Source organism: Convolutriloba macropyga, chromosome 7 (assembly GCF_964194025.1).
Source record: "Convolutriloba macropyga chromosome 7, txConMacr16.3, whole genome shotgun sequence".
NCBI classification, from domain to species: Eukaryota; Metazoa; Xenacoelomorpha; order Acoela; family Convolutidae; genus Convolutriloba; species Convolutriloba macropyga.
Genome location: NC_134474.1, coordinates 34,901,662 through 34,924,330, shown reverse-complemented (window position 1 = coordinate 34,924,330; position 22,669 = coordinate 34,901,662). Strand labels below are relative to the sequence as shown.

Below are 22,669 nucleotides of genomic sequence, written 5' to 3'. Positions count from 1 at the left end.
TCATTTTTAGTTTTTCTAAAGGTAGCGAATATGATCGGTTGATAATTCTTCCGCAAAATCTACACATACACAGAACAAAATTTATTGTTCCATACAACAAAATTTTTGCAGTCGATCGGCATAGATCTTGGCAATTATTCTCCTGTGTTTTTGTGGGCAGTCTTTTAATCCGCCCGTCCAAACACAGGTGAATAAATTCCAAGTTAAGTGCTTACTTGATATCATTTTGCCAATTTTCGAAAATTTTTCTTCGGTTGCTATTTCGGATTTTTCGAAAAAAGGCGATCATTTTGTAACGTGTCCTTTCAAATTTGGCGTTTCATACTACACGTGCTATCAAAATCCAAATTTTTTGAAGGGATGGAAAACGTTCTAAATTTTAGAAAGAGCTATCCTTACCCCTCCCCCTGCTTTAAGGGCTTAAATCTAAGTGGGGTGGGGGGGGGAAACAGAATAGATCCTTTGATCCTTTGAGAGATCTGAGAGGTTTGAGATGTCAAGAACAGGCTGCATTAAGAAAGTCGCATTCAATCTCAGTCAGTCGTTTCATTTGCTGTCGATGATTTGATATTAGAGTAGCGTGAAACTAATAAATCCAGTGACTTCAAGCCGCAATTAACAGCCGATTTTACAGCCAAATAAACTCGGGAAATGACATCGGAAGTTTCCAACATATTAAAAGCCAGAATTCCACGGAGTCTTATTTTCCACAAGTCTAAGTGGATTAAATATTTATTGGTACTGTAATTATCGCAAGCCTCGGCCGTACCTCAAAGGCCCATGGGACTTATAAAAATTTATCACAACCGAATATGAGATCAATTTACCCAAGCAAATACTCTGTGCTAATGAATTAACCATTCAGGGTACTGTCTTCCATTCAATTTACTGTCTTGACCCTTAGTTCAGGTCAGGTTTCTACGCTTTTTAACGAGCTTTTTAACTCAACCTATAGTAACACCCTAGTTCACTAAACAAAATTGGAGCCGATCTTGAGTTTTCAACTGTAGTGTTCGTAAAGATAGGGGTCTTTCCCATTATAGCCCCCCCCCCCCCAGCTTAGTGGTCAGATAACCTATACCCCCCCAAATCACGGTAAGTATACCATAATGGGGGGCTATAAATACGGTTGCGAGAATAACTATGTGCTCCAATAAGTATTTAGGTGTAACTATAGACAACCACCTCTGGTATCAAATAAGTGAAAAGAAATGGCTGTTGGTATCTAAACTATGAAAACTATAGAAAAGGTTTCCCACCAGTGTTAGGAATCATATACCAAGTATTAATTTGACGTGCTCGTTAATTTCCGTTAATTTTTGAGAAGATGGAATCTTTTCATTGTATTCGTTTTTATTCTAGTCGGAATTTAAGTCTTTTACTAATTGAGTTGTCATTGGATTTGAGAAAACTTGAGAATCTGATCGGCATAAGACAGTGGTAACTCAAATCTTTGACGTAATTCCAATACGTCAGGAAGGAAACCAATTTTTGAAAATTGGATCTTTCCCATTATAGCTTCCCCAAGCTTGTAGCATAACGTGAAGCCCCTCCCAACAATCATCGTAAACATCACGTAATGGGAGCTGTAATGGGAAACACCCAAATTACTATTGTGGATCATAACGTACCAAGCAAATATTTGTGGATAACATTCACCTGTTTAAGGCTCCGAATTATAAAGCTTATGAAAAATCGTCAAAACTCAGAGCGACGCCTTGGCAGCTGGCAAGTGATTGCCACCTATACCGAGATCAGTGGTCAAGATTCTAATCCAACCACAGGGAGAAATCCCCTCAGATCAACCTGAAAATCCACAACAACAGCTCATCTAAGTCCTTTCAGCATGGTATCCTCAGAGTGGAACTCACTATATCGTTGTACCTATGTTCATAGGTGTTAATGGGTAATTTTATAGTAAGTTAGTAGGTGTTTAAAAGTTTATGGGAGGCAAATTTATTTTCTATTCAACTAGCATGAACACGGCGAGAATTTGCCCCAGATAAACAATTTGCTCAATTTAAATGAAGCCCATAATTATTTTTCCCAAATCTTTTCCGTTAAATTTTTGCGTCAGCTATCCCTGTACAACCATAGTCTGTCTTGAATAATTTGGAGAAATGTGAATCGGAAGATGCATGGTGATTTTACATAGATTTGAAATTTAAATAAAAGTAACCCCTACTCTAGTAAGTGCCTGCTTCGTAAGGGAGCTACGTATGTTGGAGCCTAAATCCTAGTCCCTTGGGCCTTGTACGCAACACTTGGGCTCATTGATTCATAGAACCCTCTATCTAGTTAAATGTGTAAATTAGCTACTGGTGTCTTCCGGATACCCAAGAGTCTCTAGAGATTGACGATACCCACGAGTCACTAGAGATTGACGGTTGTGACAATAGTTTGAAAATTTTTATCAAAAGTTTTTGGAAAATTACGTATTCGATCCGAAATTGAGTTTTTACTGTGCAAAAATTGTGAGACTATAACTTTCGGCGTTCAGTATACAAATAAAAAATGGCCCCAAACTTAGGGAAACTGGCTGTCTTGGTATTCTAAACAATTGAAGGAAATCAAATTCACCCAGTTTTAGTTTTATTATGGAGGGAATGCAACCCCCTACTCCGAAGGAGGATTACGTCATAGCAAAAAATCCCTTTGAGACTGACTTTGATATACCAGCCAACAACGCACAACATGTTTCCTCGTTCTTCAATTATTCTCAAACAACTGCAGATAATATTTCCTCTGGATTTGGGCCCTCTCGTAACCCTGCGTTCATGCAATCTGCAGGGCCCATGTTTTCAGGTAACATAACGGGGCAACGTTCGTTTCCTTATCCATCAAATATGGGAAACATTGGCAATGATCAACCTAACACTCTGTACTCTGGCGGAGATGTTCATAATACGTTTAATCATCAGTCTAATGTACCAAATCGGCCACCACAAGTGCAGACACAGGAAAATTTTCCCTCTCAAAATGTCCCGATATCTGCCGCAAAAACTCAACTGACAAACGTCTCTAATAGTAAGAACGCCTCAAGTAGTCAGAAAATTAAAAACGATAATCAGACATCTGCCGTACAACAGAATCGCCAAAATATTCAACCCGCAAACTTGGTTCAATCCGGTAACAACAATCAAAGTAATGTACCAGCCTCGCCAATTAGTAATGCTGTAAATGTAAATGCGCCAATCACACACTTAAACATTGCGATTTGTGCCAGCTGCCGACAGGACATTTTAGAGGGTGACGACCGTCTAAATTGTTTCAGTGGTTGCAGCAGTAACTCGTATCATAGGATGTGTGCAGGTCTTTCCAAAACGGCCTACGATCTTTTCATGAAAGAACAAAATGTGGAGTGGGTGTGCGACTACTGCATATCAACAAGACAGATTCCATTGTTAAAACAATCGATAGCAGCAGTGCCCGTAAACACTCAATATAATAATGTGCCAGTTTTGTAGGATTTGATTCTTAAACGATTTAATTTAGATTAGTAGTACATTCTCGTGATCAGCTAGTGTGATGTTCAGATGACAATGCGAAGTTCTATTTTTCAGAAATTGAGATGGCCTCCAAAGTATTTTCTCGAGTTGTGAGGGCTGTAAGTTATCAATTTTTTGACAATAATTGTAGCAGTTTTGAGAGAGTTAAATTCTTGTTTTTCAGTCTACAACGAACAGTTCGTTAGCACTCAGAAATTTATCCACAACATCGAGGCTTAGATCTGCCGAGGTATCAGCCATTTTGGAACAACGGATTGCTGGTCACAAAGAAAAGGTCGATGTCGAGGAAATAGGAAGAGTTTTGTCTATTGGTGACGGTATTGCCCGTGTGTATGGCTTGAAAAATGTCCAAGCCGAAGAAATGGTGGAGTTTTCTTCGGGGCTTAAAGGGATGGCCTTGAACTTGGAGCCGGATAATGTGGGTATTGTAGTGCTGGGTAATGACAAATTGATCAAGGAGGGCGATGTTGTCAAAAGAACGGGTGCTATTGTTGACGTGCCAGTTGGGCCTGAGCTTCTTGGACGTGTTGTTGATGCACTGGGACAGCCCATCGATGGGAAGGTGAAGATATGGCATTATTAATTGCTCTCAAACGTTTGTAGCAATTATATTAGTCCTGTCGGTCTTTTTTTATGCGATTTTTCGCTTGACCGATTTTTCGTCTGACGCTTTTGACTTTTCTTTCTCAAAAACGGGAAAAACAGGCAGCGCCCAGCGGGCATTAAGTGCCCTTATAGCCTTTCAGCTCTTTTTCAGCTCAAACTGTTTTGGAGACTTATACTTATGGTGTAAAGGGCGGTTCATAGGTTGACTCCCCACTGTTGCCGCCCCCCCCCCCCCACCGCGCTGTTGCCCCCCCCCACCCCAGTGTTGCCCCACACGCCCTCTCTCCCCATAAGCCCACGGTGTCACCCCCCCCCCCCCCCCCACCGTGGCTAGCTACTGACGAACAACCGCTTGCTAAAAATGCAAATTTATACTTTTTTCGCTTTTTTCAAGCTTTGACATTTTTGATTTTATGAGCCCTAGGTGTCAAGGAATCTCCTCTAGGTTTCAATAATGGGTTACTGCATAGTTTCTAGTCGTAGTGGAATGGTTTCAACATTTTAAGCAATTTTTGACAAAATGTTCAATTTTTCATTTTTTTTAATCAGGTCTTTCCAGACCCGGGGGCCAGAAAACATCCCGAGGATTTTGATAATAATTTACTGACAAATTTTTATTGGTCATGGAATAGTTTTATGTCACAAATTGTTGCAATTTTTTGATAAAACTTGCTTTTTTTCAAGTTTTTCCTTTGAAAATTTTTGTCATTTTTAGGTTTTTTTCAGCCTCAAAAGCCAAGGAAACCCCCTATAGGGTTTGAAAATAGGTCACTGTAAAATTTCTAGGTTAAATGGAATGTCTTGCAACTTTTTAACATCACGAATTTTAGCATACTATTGACAATTTTTGCCATTTTTTCAATTTTTTGACATTTAGTCATTATTCAGGTTTTTTGAACCTCAAGGGTCAGAAAACCTCCGTAAGGGTTTGATAATAAAATAATGGAAAATTTTTGTTGGTCATGGATTAATTTTCAACTTTTCAATATCACAAGTTTTAGCAACTTTTTTAATTAAAAAACTTCTCTAGCCTAAAGAGCCACGGAACTTCCTGTTGGTTTTAATAATATGCTACTGCACAGTTTATAGATGTAATGGAAGGTTCTTCAAGAATGGAGTGTTCAATATCACGAATTTAAGCAATTTTTTAAAATATTTGCTATTTACTGTTTATGAACTTTTTCCGGCACCAGAGGACCTGGGAACTCCTCCAAGGTTTGATAATAAGCTGCTGCATAGTTTCCAGAGTTAATGGGATGGTGAACATTATTTTTTATGACTCTAGTTTTAGTAATTTTTGGATAAAATTTAAGCTTTTCAAATTTTTGGAAAGTTTGTATATTCAAAGTGTATGGATCTTCATGAGCCTGAAATTATTTCACTATTTGAGGCCTGAAACAAGGATGCCGGTTAGTCTCCTGATACTTTGAAGTGTTTCTTCAGATATTAGTATCTTGAACTTCAGCAAGATTTTGTTAAAGTTTGCAATTTTTTCCGAAATTTATCAATATTTTTTGTCTTTTTCGACGACCATTTCTAGCCAACGAAACTTTTCAATTCTCGGAGATAGGTTATTTCACAGAACTTTCGAGACAAAAAATGGTTTTGAACTTTTTTTACTGCGAAGATGAAAAATTTTTTTGGATTTTGCCTTTCAGTTTTTTTTTACATGACTTTTTTATTAACAATGCCAGAAAATTAGAAGTTGGGGAGTCGAATCCAATCATGAAAAATATTCCTGTCTCTTTTTCTCTCTGTTGGCAGGATTCCTTTTCTTTCTTGCTCACTTTTTATCTCTCTCACTCTATCTCTCTCTCTCTCTCTCTCTCTTTGTTGTTGCCGCACTTCAGCTGCTGTTATGTGGCGTAATGTCATCTCTGATCCTCATTAACAATGAGTTACAGTAGAAATGTTTTTAAGCATAAATAATCTAACAGCCACTTTAGGAAATCATTGTTAATTGCCCTCAAAAGGAATTTGTAGCAAATATATTAATCCTGTTTCTCTTTGCAACTCTTCGCTTGGCCGTTTTTTTCGTCTGACCCATTTGACTTTCGTCTTCAGAAACGGGATAATGAGGTAGCGCCCAGAGGTCACTAAACCGTGGCTAGCTGATGACAAAGCCAACCGCTCGCTGGTCGTTTGAGAGCAATTCGTCCGACGTTAGTCGGTTATGTTCAATTTTGTAATAAACGAAGTGTTCAATTCTCTCCAACGAAGTTTGAAGCAATTGTTGTAAAAAGGTGCGTTTTTTTGGCTCTTTTCTGTTATTGCCCCACCAGCCTTATATAGCCAGTCTATTGGCACCCCCCAAATATGTACTTTTTGGTCCTTAGAGATACCTTATTTTAGTCATAATAAATTGCCGGTGCCGGTAGACGAATGGATGAATTTTTGTTTGCGGTTGTCAAAAAAAATCAGTGCCATAAAGCTATTCATGTGGAAGAAAAGCGCAAAAATATTAAAAACACGCATTGTTCTTTGTCTGCTTACATTTTAAGCAAAGTTCAATTACCGTATACGTCTCAATTTCAAAACTTAGCTGCATAATTAAATTCTAAATGCCGTTTGTATATAATTGTATGAAATGAAACCAATATGCTATAACATGTATAAGTGGGGTGTGCAAATGGACGTGGGGGGGCACGTTTTTTTACGATGTGAACAGGATTATTCATTTTTGATGTTTTTGCCGGAAGTACTAGTTGTGCAAGCGGGGTTTTACCTTATAGCGAAATTGCCGTGTGAACTTACTTTTTCTTTCTGAGTGAGAAGTGTTTTGATCATGCTCTGCGTTGAGTGAATGAACTGACTTTTTCTTTCTGAGCGAGAGAAGTGTTTAATTGCCCTTGAACGAAGATCATAGCAATTATTGTAAACGTTTGCCCTTTTCTTGAACATTCTTCGACTTTTCCACGCTTTCGTTCTTCATTTTTGGGTGATCTCTATTGCTCTCACTCCGAAGTAAAGCTTATTGCTAATATAAATTGGTTGCAGCAAAGAAGAATAAGGTTCTGATGGAGTTGGAAGTGCTTGGGGTCACGGTTCGGGAGGTCAATGGTTCGATTCCCGGGCGGTGACAAGATTTTTTGCACCCATAAAAAAATTGATCTAGGCTACAGACCCTGAATTAACACAGCCTCGCCTGTCGTTCAAGAGCAGTTCTTCCGACATTTGTCGGTTTATGTTTTGATCATGATCTGCGTTGAATGAACTAACTTTTTCTTTATGAGCGAGAGAAGTGTTTTGATCATGCTTTTGAGTTGAGTGAATGATTCCACTTGGAAATGTGTTTTTGCGAGAATGGAATATAGATAACTATTTTAGCCGTCTTTGTTCAATTTGGCTTTTATTTTGCTTGTAATTCGGTTTTGATGGATTTTTTAATTGCTCTCGAATGAGAAGAAAATATTGTAAACTATTGTCTTTTTTCAAGTAAATTTTTCGCTTGACCGGTCTTGCGCTTTTCTTCTGGAATCTGACTTTTCAAGTGACTTTTACACGCATTTCTTGATTTTTGAGTGATTTCAATTGCTCTCTCCGAATTGAAGTTTGTTGTTCATACGAAACCGAATGTTAAGAGATGATAACCAGGCCCTGATAGCGGAGTGGTTAATACCTCAGACGAGGTGACGGCATTAAATTTCCCCGCCTGTCATTCGAGCAATTTTTCCGACGTTCGTCGGTTGTTTTGACCGACGCTCTGCAGTTGGTTAGTGTTTTTGTGAATCAATGCGTTTTGAAGTGGAAAATGGGCTAATTTCTCAATTGTTCTTTATTTTTAGTTTTTCAATGAATTTTGATGTTTTGAGTGGAGTTACTTGTCATCGGTGTGTATGGCAACGTCTTTTGATAATTCAGGTATTGAATGGCTGTTTTTGACAGGTTTTTTGAATAAATTGAAAACACATAAATTTGGCGCTTTTTGTATTAAGGCTTTCTGTATACCGTCAGGGATTTCAATTTTGTCATTGATTATTCAAATAATTTTTCACGTTAAACTTTCGAAATTCATTAAAAATTTGTTAATACTTTTGATTTCAACTATATAAACGGTGTTTTGGAATTTTTGGAGAAATTTTCAATTTCATATCTGAAAATCATGGAGCCTTGCTTTCTATTAACAGGGGATGGTTACGTAAGTTTAGCAAAGATAACTGATAAAATGTTGGCGAAATGATCACATTATAGGGTTTGGATCCTTTTTCAATAAGGTATTGAGTTCTCAACTAAAATTTTGTTTTTGTTAGGGTTCTTTAGATTTGTTTTTCCTTTGTTTCCTCTTTTTTGTTTGCAGTTGATTTCATTTAACATAATGCGGTTGACATCTTATTGGAGTTGCTATTATAATTTTTTCTGCTATTTATTTGCACCGCTTTCCATTTTTTCATTTTTTTGGCTTATGTTTTACAAAGGAACGTTTATGTGCATTTTTGTTTTAACTGTTTCCTTTCTCTTTTCCTGATGAATTACCAAAATTATGCAATTTGGCTAATTTTGCTTTTTCGGTTTTATTTTGATAGAGGCTTTATCAATATGTAACCCTCTGGAATTGATGTGTTGAGAGCCTAATAAGGTGTTTGAAGTGAAAAACTGGCTAATATCTCAATTTTTTGTTTTTAGATTTTTTTGGATCAATGAATGGAGTTTTGTCATCAATGCGTTTAGCAACGTCCCTTTTGATAATTGATGCGTTGAATTTGTATTTTTTGGCCTGAGGTTCTCTTTGTTTTATTAAATTGTAAATATATTGACCCAATGTCGGTGCTTGTTCTTTGTTCAGCTTTAAGCTTTCTGTATACCGTCAGGGATTTAAATTTAACTCACGTTAAATTTTGAACATTCATAAAGAAATTAACGCTCTTGATTTCAACAGTATTTATCCAGTATTTTGGAAGCATGGCCGAAATGATCACGTTCTAGTGTTTGGCACCTTTTTCAATAACGTCTGTTGGGTTCTTGCCTATAATTTTGTTTGCGTTCTTTATAGATGGTTTTTTTAATTGCTCTCAAACGAAGTTTGTAGCAATTATATTAGTCCTGTCACTTTTTTATGCGATTTTTTGCTTGACCGATTTTCCGTCTGACGCTTTTGGCTTTTCGTCCTCAAAAATGGGATGAACAGGTAGCACCCAGCGGCAGTAAGTGCTCTTAGAGCCTTTCAGCTCAAAACTGTTTTGGAGACTTATACTTATGGTGTGAAGGGCGGTTCTTAAAGGTTGAAGACACCCCCACTTTTGGACCCCCCCCCCCCCCCCCCCACAACCCCCCACCCACTATTGCCCCCACCCCCCACCACGCTGTTGCCCCCTCCCTCCCTCCCCCATCAGCCCCCCCCCCCGGTGCACCAATCGATTTTTGAAAATGTTATCATTTTTCGAGTTATTTCAGCCCTAGGTGTCAAGCAACCTCCTCTATGTAATAGGTTTTATAATAGGTCACTGCATAGTTTCTAGTGGTAGTGGAATGGTTTCAACATTTTAACATCACGAGTTTTAGCGTTTTTTGACAAAACGTTCAATTTCAATTTTTTCACCTTTCTTTCTGACCCAGGGGTCAGAAAAACCTCCTTAGGGGTTTGAAAATGAGTTACTGAAAATTTTCTATAGGCCATGAAATAGTTTTCAACTTTTTAATATCACAAATTTTAGCATTTTGATAAAACCGGCAATTTTTAAGTTTTTTTGAAAATTTTAATTTTTTTGGTTTATCTAGCCTCAAGAGGCAACATACATCCTCTATGTTTTAATTATAGGTTACTGCTTAGCTTCTAGATGTAATGGAATGTTTTTCAAGATTTTAATATCAACATTTTTTAAAAAATATTTGCAATTTAAGTTTTTAAGGTTTTATCATTTTTCTGGCAACGGGGTCTTAGGGACCTCCTCCAAGGTTTGGTGATAAGCTGCGGCATATTTTCTAGAGTTAATGGAATGGTTGTCAATATTTTAATGACTCCAGTTTTATAGTTTTTTGATAAAATTTAGTTCTTCAAATTTTCTGAAAATTTTTGTTCAAAATTTAAGGATTCTTTGAGCCAGTGAAACTATTTAAAGCTTGAAATAGGGATACTGGATAGTGTCTTGAGACAATGAAATGGCTTTGAAGATTTCAATATCTTGAACTTTAGCACGATTGTCTTCAAAATTTTTGAATATTTTTTGTCCTGAGTTTAACGATCATTACTGGCCAACGAAACTTTTCAAGTCTTGCAGATGGGTTACTTGACATAACTCAAGAGACAAAAATATATTCGAACATTTTCACTGCGAAGTTTTGAAGCTTTTCTTTCAAATTTTACAACATTTTTCAAGTAAAATATCAGTTTTTTTATTTACTAACCAGGGTTGAAAACTAAAAGTAGCTAAAGCCAGCCTCACTAAACCGTGGCTAGCTACTGACGAAGCCAACCGCTCGCCGGTCGTTTCAAGAGAGCAATTCGCCCGACGGTAGTCGGTATGTTTTTTCAATTTTGTTTGCAGTTGGTTTCATTTAACATAATCGCATAACATCTTGTCGGAGTTACATAACATTTTGTCAACATCTGCACCGCTATTCTTTTTTTTTTGCAAAAATTCTTTCGCGTAGAAAAAATTGTTCTTCAGCCTTTTTGTTTTAACTGTTTCGTTTGTCTATTCCCTGATGATTTATAATTTTCCCAGAGTTTGAATTAACTGTTAGGACATTTCTAACAAGAGAAGTATTGTTTATTTTCAAAGATGTGACAAAACTATTCCGTTTTTACTCAATTCAGTTTCCTCAAAATTTTTTTTCGGACTTGTGCTTTCCCCAATGTCTTTCTGGTTGCAGAGAGCTTAGAATTTTTAAGACAGGATATTTCGTGACAATTATTAACGCGGTCAGTTCTTGGAGCTTACCAGTTTTGCTGTTTCAAACTTTACTTGATATAGTTGGTTCTAATACAAAATTTTGCCGTTTCAAGATTTCTTGGTCACCCTTCTCTCTCAAAATCTTGACTTAATTTCTAGAGCTCAGCAGTTTTTTGTTTTGTGAATGAAATTATTTTTTGCTCGCTTCAATGATGTCCACGTTGAAATTTCCGCCGTTACAATGGTTTTTCTCTGGTAAAGAATAATTGTTTTCGGACAGAAATGGCGGGCTCGGCTGCATTAAAAAATTGGTAAAAGTTTTGCGTTGGAAGTTCTGTCGCTTCCGGATTTCTTTTGACAACGTTTTATGGAAGTTTTTTAATTGATCGTGTTCGCGCTTTTGTTCTAGAACAAAAGCTTAGTTCTTTGATTCAAATGAATTTTTCACGATTGTCATCATTTTTGATTGATCTCAATTGCTCTAACTCTGAAGTAAAGTTTGGTACTAAAATTAAGTCTAGGCTGTAGACCCTGAATTAATTGCCCCGCTTCTCTTTTGAGAGCAATTTGTGCAACGTCAGTCGGTTTGTTTGGTAATTGGCCTCAAATGGAGATCCTGGAAGTTGTTGGTACCGTCCTTTTGTTATTCACTCTCAGAACTATGCGCTAAAGATTAGAAGTATACTGCAAGAAATGGAATACGTGTCTAATTTATTCAAATTTGTTTGTCGAAAATAAACCCTGGCACATTTTTTTAAAATAGACACCAAAAGATGGTAATCCCACCCAAATTAATCAAAATAGAATTTTAAATCACGTTTGAGCATTTCATCAGACGTCCGGATGTATGGTTCTACAACGTATCTAACATAGTCTTCCAATTGAATTAATTGCAGTGTTATATCAGTGCAATTCTAGTAAAATGTGAAATCATTTATTCAACTTGCAGGGACCAATCAATGCCAAAATAAGGAGAAGAGTTGGTCTGAAAGCACCGGGAATTATCCCTAGAATATCAGTCAAAGAGCCAATGCAGACTGGAATCAAGGCCGTGGACAGTCTAGTGCCCATCGGCCGAGGTCAGCGAGAATTGATCATTGGAGATCGTCAGACAGGCAAAACTGCAGTTGCCATTGATACTATCATCAACCAGAAGCGATTCAACGACGGAGATGATGAGAAAAAGAAGCTGTATTGTATCTATGTTGCTATTGGACAGAAGAGAAGTACAGTTGCTCAGCTGGTGAAAAGATTGACTGACTCGGGTACGTTCAATGCAATCTGGTAACAAAACGGAAGGGTAATTTTTTTACTCATCATTTGGTGATTCATCATTTGCTGATTATTCATTTGGTGATTCATCATTTGGTGCCTTATAGAACATAATACTTAACAGCATATTCTGTTTTATGCTGCAGCTTTGTTCGATAGCCTGGAATTTTTCTGATCAGTCGAGTTTTGTGCTCAGAAATTATAACATGGACATTATAGCAAATCCACGAACTGATTAGGTGCTCTTGAATCAGAAGAACGTGTGTGTTTTATGCAGATTTTTCGCTTGACCGTTTTTTGCGCGCTTTCTAGAAAAATCATCGACTTCTCAAGTGACTTTTCCATGCACTTCTTGATTTTTGAGTGATTTCAATTGCTCTCTCCGAAATAAAGTTTAGTGTTCAAACAAAACCGATTGTTAGAGATGCGATGACAAGGCTCTGATAGCTGCGTGGTTAATGCCTCTGTCGACGTGAAGGTCGAGGTTCAAAACTTACCTTCGTCGGATGTTTGCACCCATGAAGAAAAATACACGCCCCGCCAGTCATTCGAGAGCAATTTTTCCGACATTAGTCGGTTTATGTTAATAGATGTAAGCTGAGTGGAGCTATTTTGCGGTGTTCGTTTTGATTGTATTGGTGTGCTGTCTAAGATCTGTTTGCGTTTTTTTTCACTCCAGTGAAGTCAAATTAGAGTGGTGAATTTAATCACGTTGGATTAGTATAGTGATCAAAAAGCTAGTAGGTTTGAGGCGTGATTTTTATCCAAGTTCCGTAAAAGTGGGGCAAGAATTTTGTAGTTTTTTGAAGGCAAATTTTTATACATGTGACAATTTTACTGCTGTTTTCAATCTTATTCTCTTGAGCGCTATTAATTTGATACATTTGTTCTATTTGAGCTTATTGGCATCTGATTTAACTCATCGACTGGCAGCTATTCTTTCTCAAACTTTGACACTATTTGTCAAAAAATTTTGAATATTTGGTTTTTGATCTTTATTATTTCTGTTGTCTTATCACCTAGTATCCCTAATGAAAATATCATTGGTTGCTAAAGCAGCATAAATATGCACAACGGAGTTCGCGTTTGAGGTTACAGCTAGTGGTTTTCATTACTTTGAAACTAATTGTTCTCAAAATATTTTGTGAGATTTTTTGTTGGTTTTAGTAGCCGCCTCAGCTTCTCAGCCGGCTATTATAGCGCTCCTAATTTATTTTTAATTTGTACTGTGGTTTTTTTTGTATTGTGGTTTTTTAGACAGCCGTTGCTCAGCAAAGCAATTCAAAATGAACAGATTCAGTAGCAAAACGAAATCAAATAGAAACAGGATAAACCCATAAAGCCCAATTTTAGATGCCAGTTACTCGCACTTTGTTCTTAGTTACCATCTCTATTGCTTATTAGTATTGATACTAGCTCCTGTGTCGTCCCACTACCAAACAGGAGTAGGTTCAGCTCCAAAAAAATGACATCAAAATAATCTTCTACAAAAATCTTCATTAGTTTTTTCTCTTTTAATCCTAATCAACAGCGGCTATTTTCCGGCAATCTGCTGGGTATGTTTGTTGTACTTAATGCTGTTTTCACTTAATCTCCTTAATGGCAGATTTCATCGGTAATGAATAATATTTGAATCTAATTAGTCGTTTGAGTTGATGGCAATCGTTCGAGATTTCGACGCCTGCTTTTCGAAAACGTTTGTTTTTTGGTGTTTTGTTTTTCTTGTATCGCTTAGTCTCAAAAATAACAGTAAATTTTTGGCCTTCTATTGTAGTAGCCAGCGTTTTCTTTCACTGTGATACTATTTGTTTTGTAAAATTTGTAAATCTTGCTTTCATTTGTAGTTATATTGTCCCTTTTCAACCATTAGAACCGCTAAAAAGTATTTTTGACTTAAAATTTTATATGCTGTGGTTAATGGTTTTGGTCGTCTGTTATCAGGCTCTTGGGTGATTGGGGCCACTGGTTTTCAAAGTTTCGCTTTCTTGCCAATTGTCTTCAGCTGTTTCCTCTCTTGTTCTGTATCATTGATTCCCACAAGGTTATATCATGTAATTATTCGTTAATGTAATCATGTAATCACTAACGGTGTTTGCGTCATGTGTCACCCTCTAGCCATAGTTTATAGGTCATTTGCATGATTAGATTATGATCATACATTAGTTACCTCACTCAATAAAATAACTTGTGCACTTCAAAACTTAAATTTATTTTGAATTGATTTATGGAACTCATGTGTAATAAAGAAAGGTCCATAATTCCAAGGCTTCTGTGGAATCAATTTTAACAAGCTTTAGTAATTTATCGCTGAATGCTTTTTACATGGATTTTTGAGCGGCGCCAATAACTTTTTCAACTTATCTGTATGCTTCTATCTACATTATACGGCACGCATTTTGCAGCTATTTCGGCAATCTGCCGGCTATGTTTAGGTTCTGAAAAGAACAAAATTTGAAAATCTGATCGCTTTAACACCAATGTCCCTTAAATTTTCTAGGAGCCATGCAATACTCAATCATTGTGTCGGCAACAGCCTCGGATGCCGCACCTCTTCAGTATATTGCACCTTATTCTGGCTGCGCAATGGGCGAATACTTCCGTGACAATGGCAAGCACGCACTTATCATCTATGACGATTTGTCCAAACAGGCCGTGGCCTACAGACAGATGTCCCTGCTACTGAGGCGACCACCTGGTCGAGAAGCCTACCCTGGAGATGTCTTCTACCTGCACTCTAGGTAATCTTTTGGTTTAAAAATAAAATAATATTCAAATGGAAAGTATCGATAAATACTGTTTTCAATAGATGCGAAGCGGTGGACGAGGCTATAAATAGATTGTATTGCTGCTGTGTCTTTTGTGCGATCTGTTTAGCTCTATCGTAGGAAAGTCAGCAGCAGCGGAATATGGTTAACACGCGAGAAAATTAAACTGCGTTGAAAAACTGGTTTTAATAGGTGAAGAGTGTGAAGAGGTATTGAAAAATAATATCTAAGAATTGTCCATTTCACTTGCTCTCAAACGAACAATTATTTGAGTCCTCGTCAATTCGTACTACCGACTTTGTGTCTAATCATTTGATCTTCGTCCCGAAAAACAGGAAAAGCCGGAGAGTTAAGGTGCTGTGCAGTTCTCTTTCAGCTTTAGATTCAACGAAGCTGTTGGAGACAAATTTATAGTATAGGGCAGTTCATTGAGTAGTTGGAGCCCTCAAGCCCTCACTCCGCCCACACAGCACCCCCCCCCCCCCCTCATTCAACCCCCCCCCCCCCCCCCACTCATTCAACCGCTCCCCCAATTCGTTGACTTTCCTTCTCATTCCAATCGTGACACAGAACGCTCGTCTCCGCTTGCCCCCGAACACAGCTTCGCCCCCAGTCATTTTTAAAAACTGGCATCCTTAGTGGTAGCTAGCAATTGATGAAACCAACAGCTTGTCATTCGTTTGAGCAATTTGCCCGACGTTGATCAGTTGTGTTTTAAAATGAGTATTGTAGTTTCGGGAATTGTAATTTGTAACCGATAAGTTACGAACCAAAGGTTTGTTTTGGTTTCTTATCAGTTTTTTATGTCGAAGAGGAGTTAATGATTAATTGCTCCTAAACGAAGTTCATAGCAATTATTGTAAACGTGTTGGTCTTTTTTATTCAAATTTTTCGCTTGACCATTTTGCGCTCTTCTAAAACATTCTTTGACTTCTCAAGTGACTTTTTCACGTTTTTTGTTCTTCATTTCTCCGAAGTAAGGCTTGTTGCTAGTATAAAGTCGGTTGCAGCATAGCAATAATAGGGGCCAAATAGCACAGTCTGCAGTGCATATGGTTGTGAAGCGGGAGGTCAATGGTTTGAATCAGAGATGCTCAAAGTTTTTAAAAAAGTCGCTGTTAGGGTCCTAACTGAGAGGAGGTTTTTTGGGGTAAAAGTTTTGCACAAATCTCCTAAATTAGTTTCCTGAAGCTCCTGTGAATCATTTGGAGAAAGCATATTGTATGTGCAGATTAAGATAATTTAGCAACAAAACTCATTGCTCAGCTCAGTGCTTTGAACTTTTCACTTCAAACACTTTCAAAAAATGATGAATAGGAAAACAGATCACTGATAGCAAATGAGATAAAAAAAATTGTGCAAAAAAGGACAGCTTTGGTAAAAAATTAAATGAACGAATAAACTGAGACCAGAAGTGCTTTTCAAACAAAAATTAAATTGTTTGAATCTTAAGAAAAGCTTAAGCAAGTTTTTACGAAAGCTTATTGGACAGCAGCGAAGACCCAAAAACCCAAAACTGAACAGAAGATCTCACAAATCAAGATGAAAACTTTGAAGTAGAGAAATTGAAAGATTCCATTTGTCGGAGTAGTACCGAGCCTGGCAAAGAATGATATCTTGCGATTGTGATTCTAAAATCACAGGTCACATTGTTTTTCTAAAACCAGTTTCACTGAAGTGTAGAATATAAAGTAGTCTGTGAAATAAAAGTTTCTGTAATGAAATAGGCTTCTTGAATAAAACTCCTTTGTGACGCACTTTGCTTTTTAATCGGTGCATTGAAAGTTTTTCTCGAAATATTGAAAACAGCTAGAGTGATAACAGTACACAAAACGTAATAAAAATGAGGTCTTTAATTATAGACCCCTATCAATATTACCTGTCCTTAGAAAAAATATTGAATGATGGAACACAGAAGGCTGTTAGGCGACCTATATTGTTTTGATATATTTTTTTCCTCGAAGCAGATGGGCTTCCTCAGTAAAAGGTCCAATAGTTGAAACGGTGGATGCCATGTTTGAAACTATATTGAATCTTTTAAACCAACATAGCAAAAACGTCAAGGAACATTGTACATTATTAACATTATTAGATCTATCAGTCCCGTTGACCATCAAATTTACTATAAGTCGGAAAACTACGGATTTCGAGCAAAAACATAGCTTGCGTAAGATATATTCAAGATCAAATTCAGTGTGTTCAAATCGGAAATAACTAACAGGAAAATAAACTGGAGTACCACAGGGCTTAGTTTTAGGACCACTGTTGTTTATAATCTATATCAGCGATCCGCCAGTTGTGCCTGAAAGAAATCAGGTTGTGATACTTGCCGATTATACCAACGTATTTGGAAAATGTGATAAATCTGAACTAGAATCAAATCTGATATCAAAATTATGGTGGAAATTATTTTAACGTTGAATAAGGAAGAAACGAAATTTTTAACCACAACTGAGACCATGAGGAGATTGCTTTCCTTGAAAAAGAAATTATGGAACTCAGTCTACATAGTATGTTAGGTATGGTTAGATTGCGAATTAGATAAAGCAGAAAAGTATCCTTTCAGATCTCAGCTCAATTAAACCTATTGGCTCATATATGGCGTGTTGATCTGCAAAGTGGCAAATAGAATAATTGAATACTTACGAAGAGCAAAATCTTGAATTACTTCAGAGGTTAGACGAAGTAAAAAACAAAATAGCATCTTTTTTGAGCTAAATCTTTCGATTTATTAACATTATTAGCTCGAGTACTTAGACAGAATCATCAAAGTGACATAGTAAAAACTTTCATCAGACAAAATTAATGGAAAAATCACGTTTAGGTGAACGAAGAGTGAAGGAACTGGCATTGACATTTTAACCTACACGAAACAAAAAGGATCTGTATAAATCCGAATATATATATATATATATTATATATATATAGATATATATATATATATATATATATATATATATAATCTCCTGATACAAATCTCTCCTTATGCAGATCCTTTTTGTTTCGTGTAAGTTTACAGTATATAACATGTGTATTACATTATATTTATATATATGTATATATATATATATATATATATATATATATATATATATATATATATAACAAATGTAATATATATATATATATATATATATATATATATATATATTATATATTACATTTGTTAACTTAGAGAAAAAAGAATGCTTGGAAATTTGTCAGAGAATGATATAACAGATATAAATGAATAGCCTTGTGCTTGTTTTAAGAGATTTATATCGTTCTCCGGGGTTTTCCATTTTTGTTCGAACGCAAGTTTGTTTTAACATGTTTGAGCCAGCTTTTTTTGGGGGCATCTCCCTTATAAAATTTAATTGGTTCTTGAAAAAGAAAATCTCTCCTTGTGACATAAAAGTCGGCTCTCTTGGATTAACTGCTCTGGTCAGGACTTAAATGTTTATCATTGTTTTAAAATTTGTTGAACTAAACTGAACAAATTTATTCTTTCAGGGAGTTTTGATTTTTGGAACTCGGTCATGACATAGGTCGATTGCAATGCTTATATCATTAGAACAAAAGCTAGCTGAAAACTAACTGAAAGTATTAATTAGTAAAACGTTTTATGTCTGTTGAATTTGAGATGTTAATAACAATTTTTGGGCGATTTATATCGATGTAATTATCTTCAGTAGACTAGCTACAACCTTTCGAGGGGAAGCTTTCAGCTTGTAGTTGATTGGGCGAGTGCTATTTTGTTCTTGCTCTCAGACGAAGTAATGCAATTATTGTAAAAATTCTTTACTGCAACAGTTTCGTTTGACTGTTTTGTTCCAGGTTTAACGTTATAATTTACTCCTTTCAGAATTTGTCGCTTACTTGATTCTCGCAATTTTTTATTGTAGTTGTGACCAGTGATCCGAAGTAGGTGCCATTTTTCCTTCTGAATCTTTGACACCTTAAAATGCTACCTCCTCCGATAAAAATAGGCTAAAAATCTAATGGAGCAAGAGCCTGTCGTTTGAAATCCATTGGGCAGACTTAAATTCGTTTTTGAAAAGAATTATTACAAAAATTGTTTTTTTGATCAGTGTTCTATTTTGATTTCTTTAAAATTGAACTCTGGTTGATTTCTTTAATATTGAACTCAGGGCGGTTTTAGGGCCGTTCAGTACGTGTGCTATTTGATTCCTCAGAATTTACATCTGAACCGATGTATCGGCCCATTAAAGTTTTTGGTTTAACGTTTTAGCATATTTTTCTCATAATTCTCCGTGTTCTACTGTCTTGTTTCGTCTCTTGGTTGTCTTTGCTACTATTGATTTTGACTGAGCAACTCTGTCAGAAGGGTGTTTCCTTCTGTCGAAGTATTGATCAAGTTAGATTTTGAAAAACACTTCAATCGTTTTAATTTGGTCTAATTTTTACTTTGCGTCGTTTAGCGTGGTTCCAAATTTTAATTTTACTAGTCTGCTTCATACAGTAACTGTTTTTGTATTTTTAGTGTTCGGTTGGCTTGTTATAAAATTTTGACTGCTTTAGTCTGTTAATTCAATTTAAAATTCTATTCCTTAAAAAATTTTCTTATTTTTTAATCGCTAGCTAAAATGTTAAATAATAATTTTGAATATAATTTAAGTAACGGTTTTCTGCGTATGGGGTCAGATTTTCTTACTTTTCAGAAAAATGTAAGGGTGCCATATTTTGCTGTTAATTATTGCAATCAAATGACTTTACATGTTTCAAGGGTCTGCCTTAATAATTTCGTGCTCACAGTTTGCTAACTTCTGTTTTTTTTTCAATTTGTCGTTTTTAATTGCTCGAGTATGCGAAGCAGTGATTGTAATGGTGTGTATTTTTGTCTAATGTTTTATCGAGTGAGTTCTACGTCCTTCACTTCTGCGTGATCTAAATTGCTCTCATTCACAAGTTTATGCAAGTGGCGAAAATTTACTTTTTTAAGTGCGCCCAAATTAGCTGCATTTCGTTAATATTTAACGAAGTGAAATGCAACTAATTTTGGCGCACTTGACTTTTGAAATGTAAACTTTCGCCATTTGCATAAAATTGTGAATGAGCAATTTAGATCATTTGAAGCCCCCTAGTAATTATTGCCCCATAGCAATCCAGTACCCCTGGCCCACCCGCGTTTGGAAGTAGGCTACAAAGCAATGGAGACCTGGACAGTCTTAGATATTAATTTGTTCGACGTTAGTCGGAAAGTAGATATCTAAGTAAAAATACTTCAGGTTGTTGGAGCGAGCCGCTAAAATGAACGATACGAATGGAGGAGGATCTCTGACTGCCCTGCCCGTAATTGAGACCCAGGCTGGTGATGTGTCTGCCTATATTCCAACCAATGTGATCTCCATCACTGACGGACAGGTGCGTCATTTTATATGCTAGAAATGTACTTAGTTAGTAAATTGTAACTGTCATAATGGCTAGGCATGAAAAAGCAGATATCAGAATGCAAAAATTTTAGTTGTGCTTTGCATCCCAAAAATCAGTCGACTTGGCGATCTTCCGCTGGATTGGAAGCGCGATTTGTAACTTGCAGTTAATAGGAATGATTTCTCAATATGAGTGACTTAACGATCTGCTGTTTGTTTCAGATTTTCTTAGAGACTGAGCTCTTCTACAAGGGTATCCGACCAGCCATTAATGTCGGTCTATCTGTAAGCAGAGTAGGATCCGCAGCTCAGACCAAGGCCATGAAACAAGTCGCCGGTTCTATGAAACTGGAGCTTGCGCAGTACCGAGAGGTTGCTGCTTTTGCACAATTTGGCTCTGATTTGGATCAGGCCACACAGAATTTGTTGAACAGGGGAGTGCGGTTGACCGAGTTGTTGAAGCAAGGTCAGTATGTACCCATGGGAATTGAATCACAGGTGGCCGTTATCTTCACTGGTGTGCGAGGATATCTAGACAAATTGGACCCTAGCCAGATCACTAAATTTGAGAAGGTTGGTCTATGCCAAATCTGGGTGTAAAGCTTCAAAATTTTGTTACTGTTGTGAAAAACTTCAAAAACAAAATGGATGGTTGATCAAGTTTTTTATTTGAACTCCAACGAAGTTTGTAGCGATTATAATAGTCATGCAGAGCTTTTTAATGCGGTTTACTGCTGGTACTGCAAATATTATTACGATTATTAAATTGCTCGTGAACGAAGTTCATAGCAATTATTGTAAACGGGTGTGTCCTGTTGTTTTTATGCAAAATTGTCGCTCGACAATTTTGACTTTTCGAGTGACTTTTACGCCCTTGACTTTTTGCGTTTCGCGTGATATAAAATTCTCTCTCACAATTTCAAGCAGCTAAACTCAATTGGCGGCAATTTAATACTAAAAGTCAAATGAAAAGTGCGCCGAAACTGGTGTCATTTTTAACTTTGAATCTTAATAGTGGTATATGTTAACCTCTAATGTGGTTATTTGAAGCCCACCCCCCCCCCCCCCACCCCCGACTAAAGCAGGCTGCAATTGATTAGAGCACCCACTAGTTCGAGAGCAATTCTTCCGACGTTTCGTCGGTTATGTTTCGTTTTCAAAACGGGATAATCAGTTAAAGACCGAAGGGCATTAAGTTTAATCGTGCGCTCGATCTCCGCGACTCAACACCCGCTGTAATTAGCTGGCTGCTGACGAAGCCAACCGCTTGCCATTCATTTAAGAGCAATTCGCCCGACGTAAGTTGGTCATGTTTAATTTGTAATATGGGCTACAATTAGAGTTACTGGCTTCATCATTCTAAAGCGAAGCGTTGTTTAGAAATTTATGGCACACGTAACTTCAACTCATCAAGATTTCCTGAACAAACTGAAGGAGGCAGGCAGCTTGACTGAAGATCTGGAGGCAAAGCTGAAAACTATTGTGGAGACGTTTATGGAAACATTTGACCCAAATGAGTCCTAATGAATTAAATGACGTTGACGAACTTCACGACTTAACTGTACAATTGAGAACTCACATTGAAAACGAGGATTTCTCTATATAGCTATGATCCACCTAAAATGTAACATGAAAACTTGGAATTAACGTTGAATACTAATATCATTTCTTTGATAAATTGAGGTTTGAAGAATAAATGGAGAGTTAACATTGTTGACGTGGAATTTGAGATTTAATATGTGAAACATACTGCGATAAGAGCGTTTAGCCTGTGTTACGAGAAATTTTTAACTCAATCAGACAGTTCATCTAGAAGAAAAGGGGCTAAAATTCGATCCAGGTATGAGCATGAAAAATGGGCATATGTTTACGCGCACTTAATATAGTTAAGAGCCTTAAAGCAGCAGGTTATAAAACGTGTCAGTGACAAATCAAAAATGATAGCTAATGAGAATTGAATAGGATATGCAGTAAAAGCAAGAGTTATTTGCATCAGAGTAGTGTTTTTGATAGACGTGGACCGAAATGGAGTTTACTTGGTCTCAAAAGGATAACGGCGCCTGGAAAGGCGCCTTTCGTCGAGTGAAAATTTACAACTCGAAAAGTAGTTGTGGAGCGTCTTGAGCGATAGTTTTAGAAGAAAGTCAAGGGCGCATGTTAACACTTGCTCATTTGGTCGGCTGAACGCAGTGAAGAGCAGAGAGAAGAGTGCTTTTTTATGTTCATGGTTTTTGAGAGCGAGAAAAGTTGGTTTAGTCACCAAAGGTGTTTCAATAATCTTAAGATAGTAAACTTGTGTTCGGAATTATTTTGAC

The 22,669-nt window shown here is 36.8% G+C and overlaps 2 protein-coding genes across 2 annotated transcripts; both read left to right on the top strand.

Annotated features, from left to right (window-relative positions):
- The first annotated feature begins 2,058 nt into the window (after positions 1–2,058).
- On the top strand, positions 2,059–3,507 carry LOC142342813 (uncharacterized). The gene has a single exon (XM_075394401.1). It carries the CDS (start codon positions 2,598–2,600, stop codon positions 3,465–3,467), a length of 870 nt encoding a protein of 289 aa, XP_075250516.1. The 5' UTR covers positions 2,059–2,597; the 3' UTR covers positions 3,468–3,507.
- On the top strand, positions 3,469–22,014 carry LOC142342812 (ATP synthase F(1) complex subunit alpha, mitochondrial-like). The gene is made up of 7 exons (XM_075394400.1): positions 3,469–3,607; positions 3,673–4,071; positions 11,895–12,210; positions 14,715–14,955; positions 20,211–20,346; positions 20,577–20,927; positions 21,735–22,014. Exons 1-7 carry the CDS (start codon positions 3,572–3,574, stop codon positions 21,876–21,878), a joined length of 1,623 nt encoding a protein of 540 aa, XP_075250515.1. The 5' UTR covers positions 3,469–3,571; the 3' UTR covers positions 21,879–22,014.
- The last annotated feature ends 655 nt before the right edge of the window (positions 22,015–22,669 follow it).

What these genes read in the sequence shown, in the direction of transcription:
- LOC142342813 (XM_075394401.1), top strand. Translation starts at nt 2,598, where the DNA reads ATGGAGGGAATGCAACCCCCTACTCCGAAGGAGGATTACGTCATAGCA.
- LOC142342812 (XM_075394400.1), top strand. Translation starts at nt 3,572, where the DNA reads ATGGCCTCCAAAGTATTTTCTCGAGTTGTGAGGGCT. An exon ending in GAAAAGATTGACTGACTCGG is followed by an intron (nt 12,211 to 14,714) that starts GTACGTTCAATG and finishes TAAATTTTCTAG; the next exon opens with GAGCCATGCAATACTCAATC. An exon ending in TCTCCATCACTGACGGACAG is followed by an intron (nt 20,347 to 20,576) that starts GTGCGTCATTTT and finishes TGTTTGTTTCAG; the next exon opens with ATTTTCTTAGAGACTGAGCT.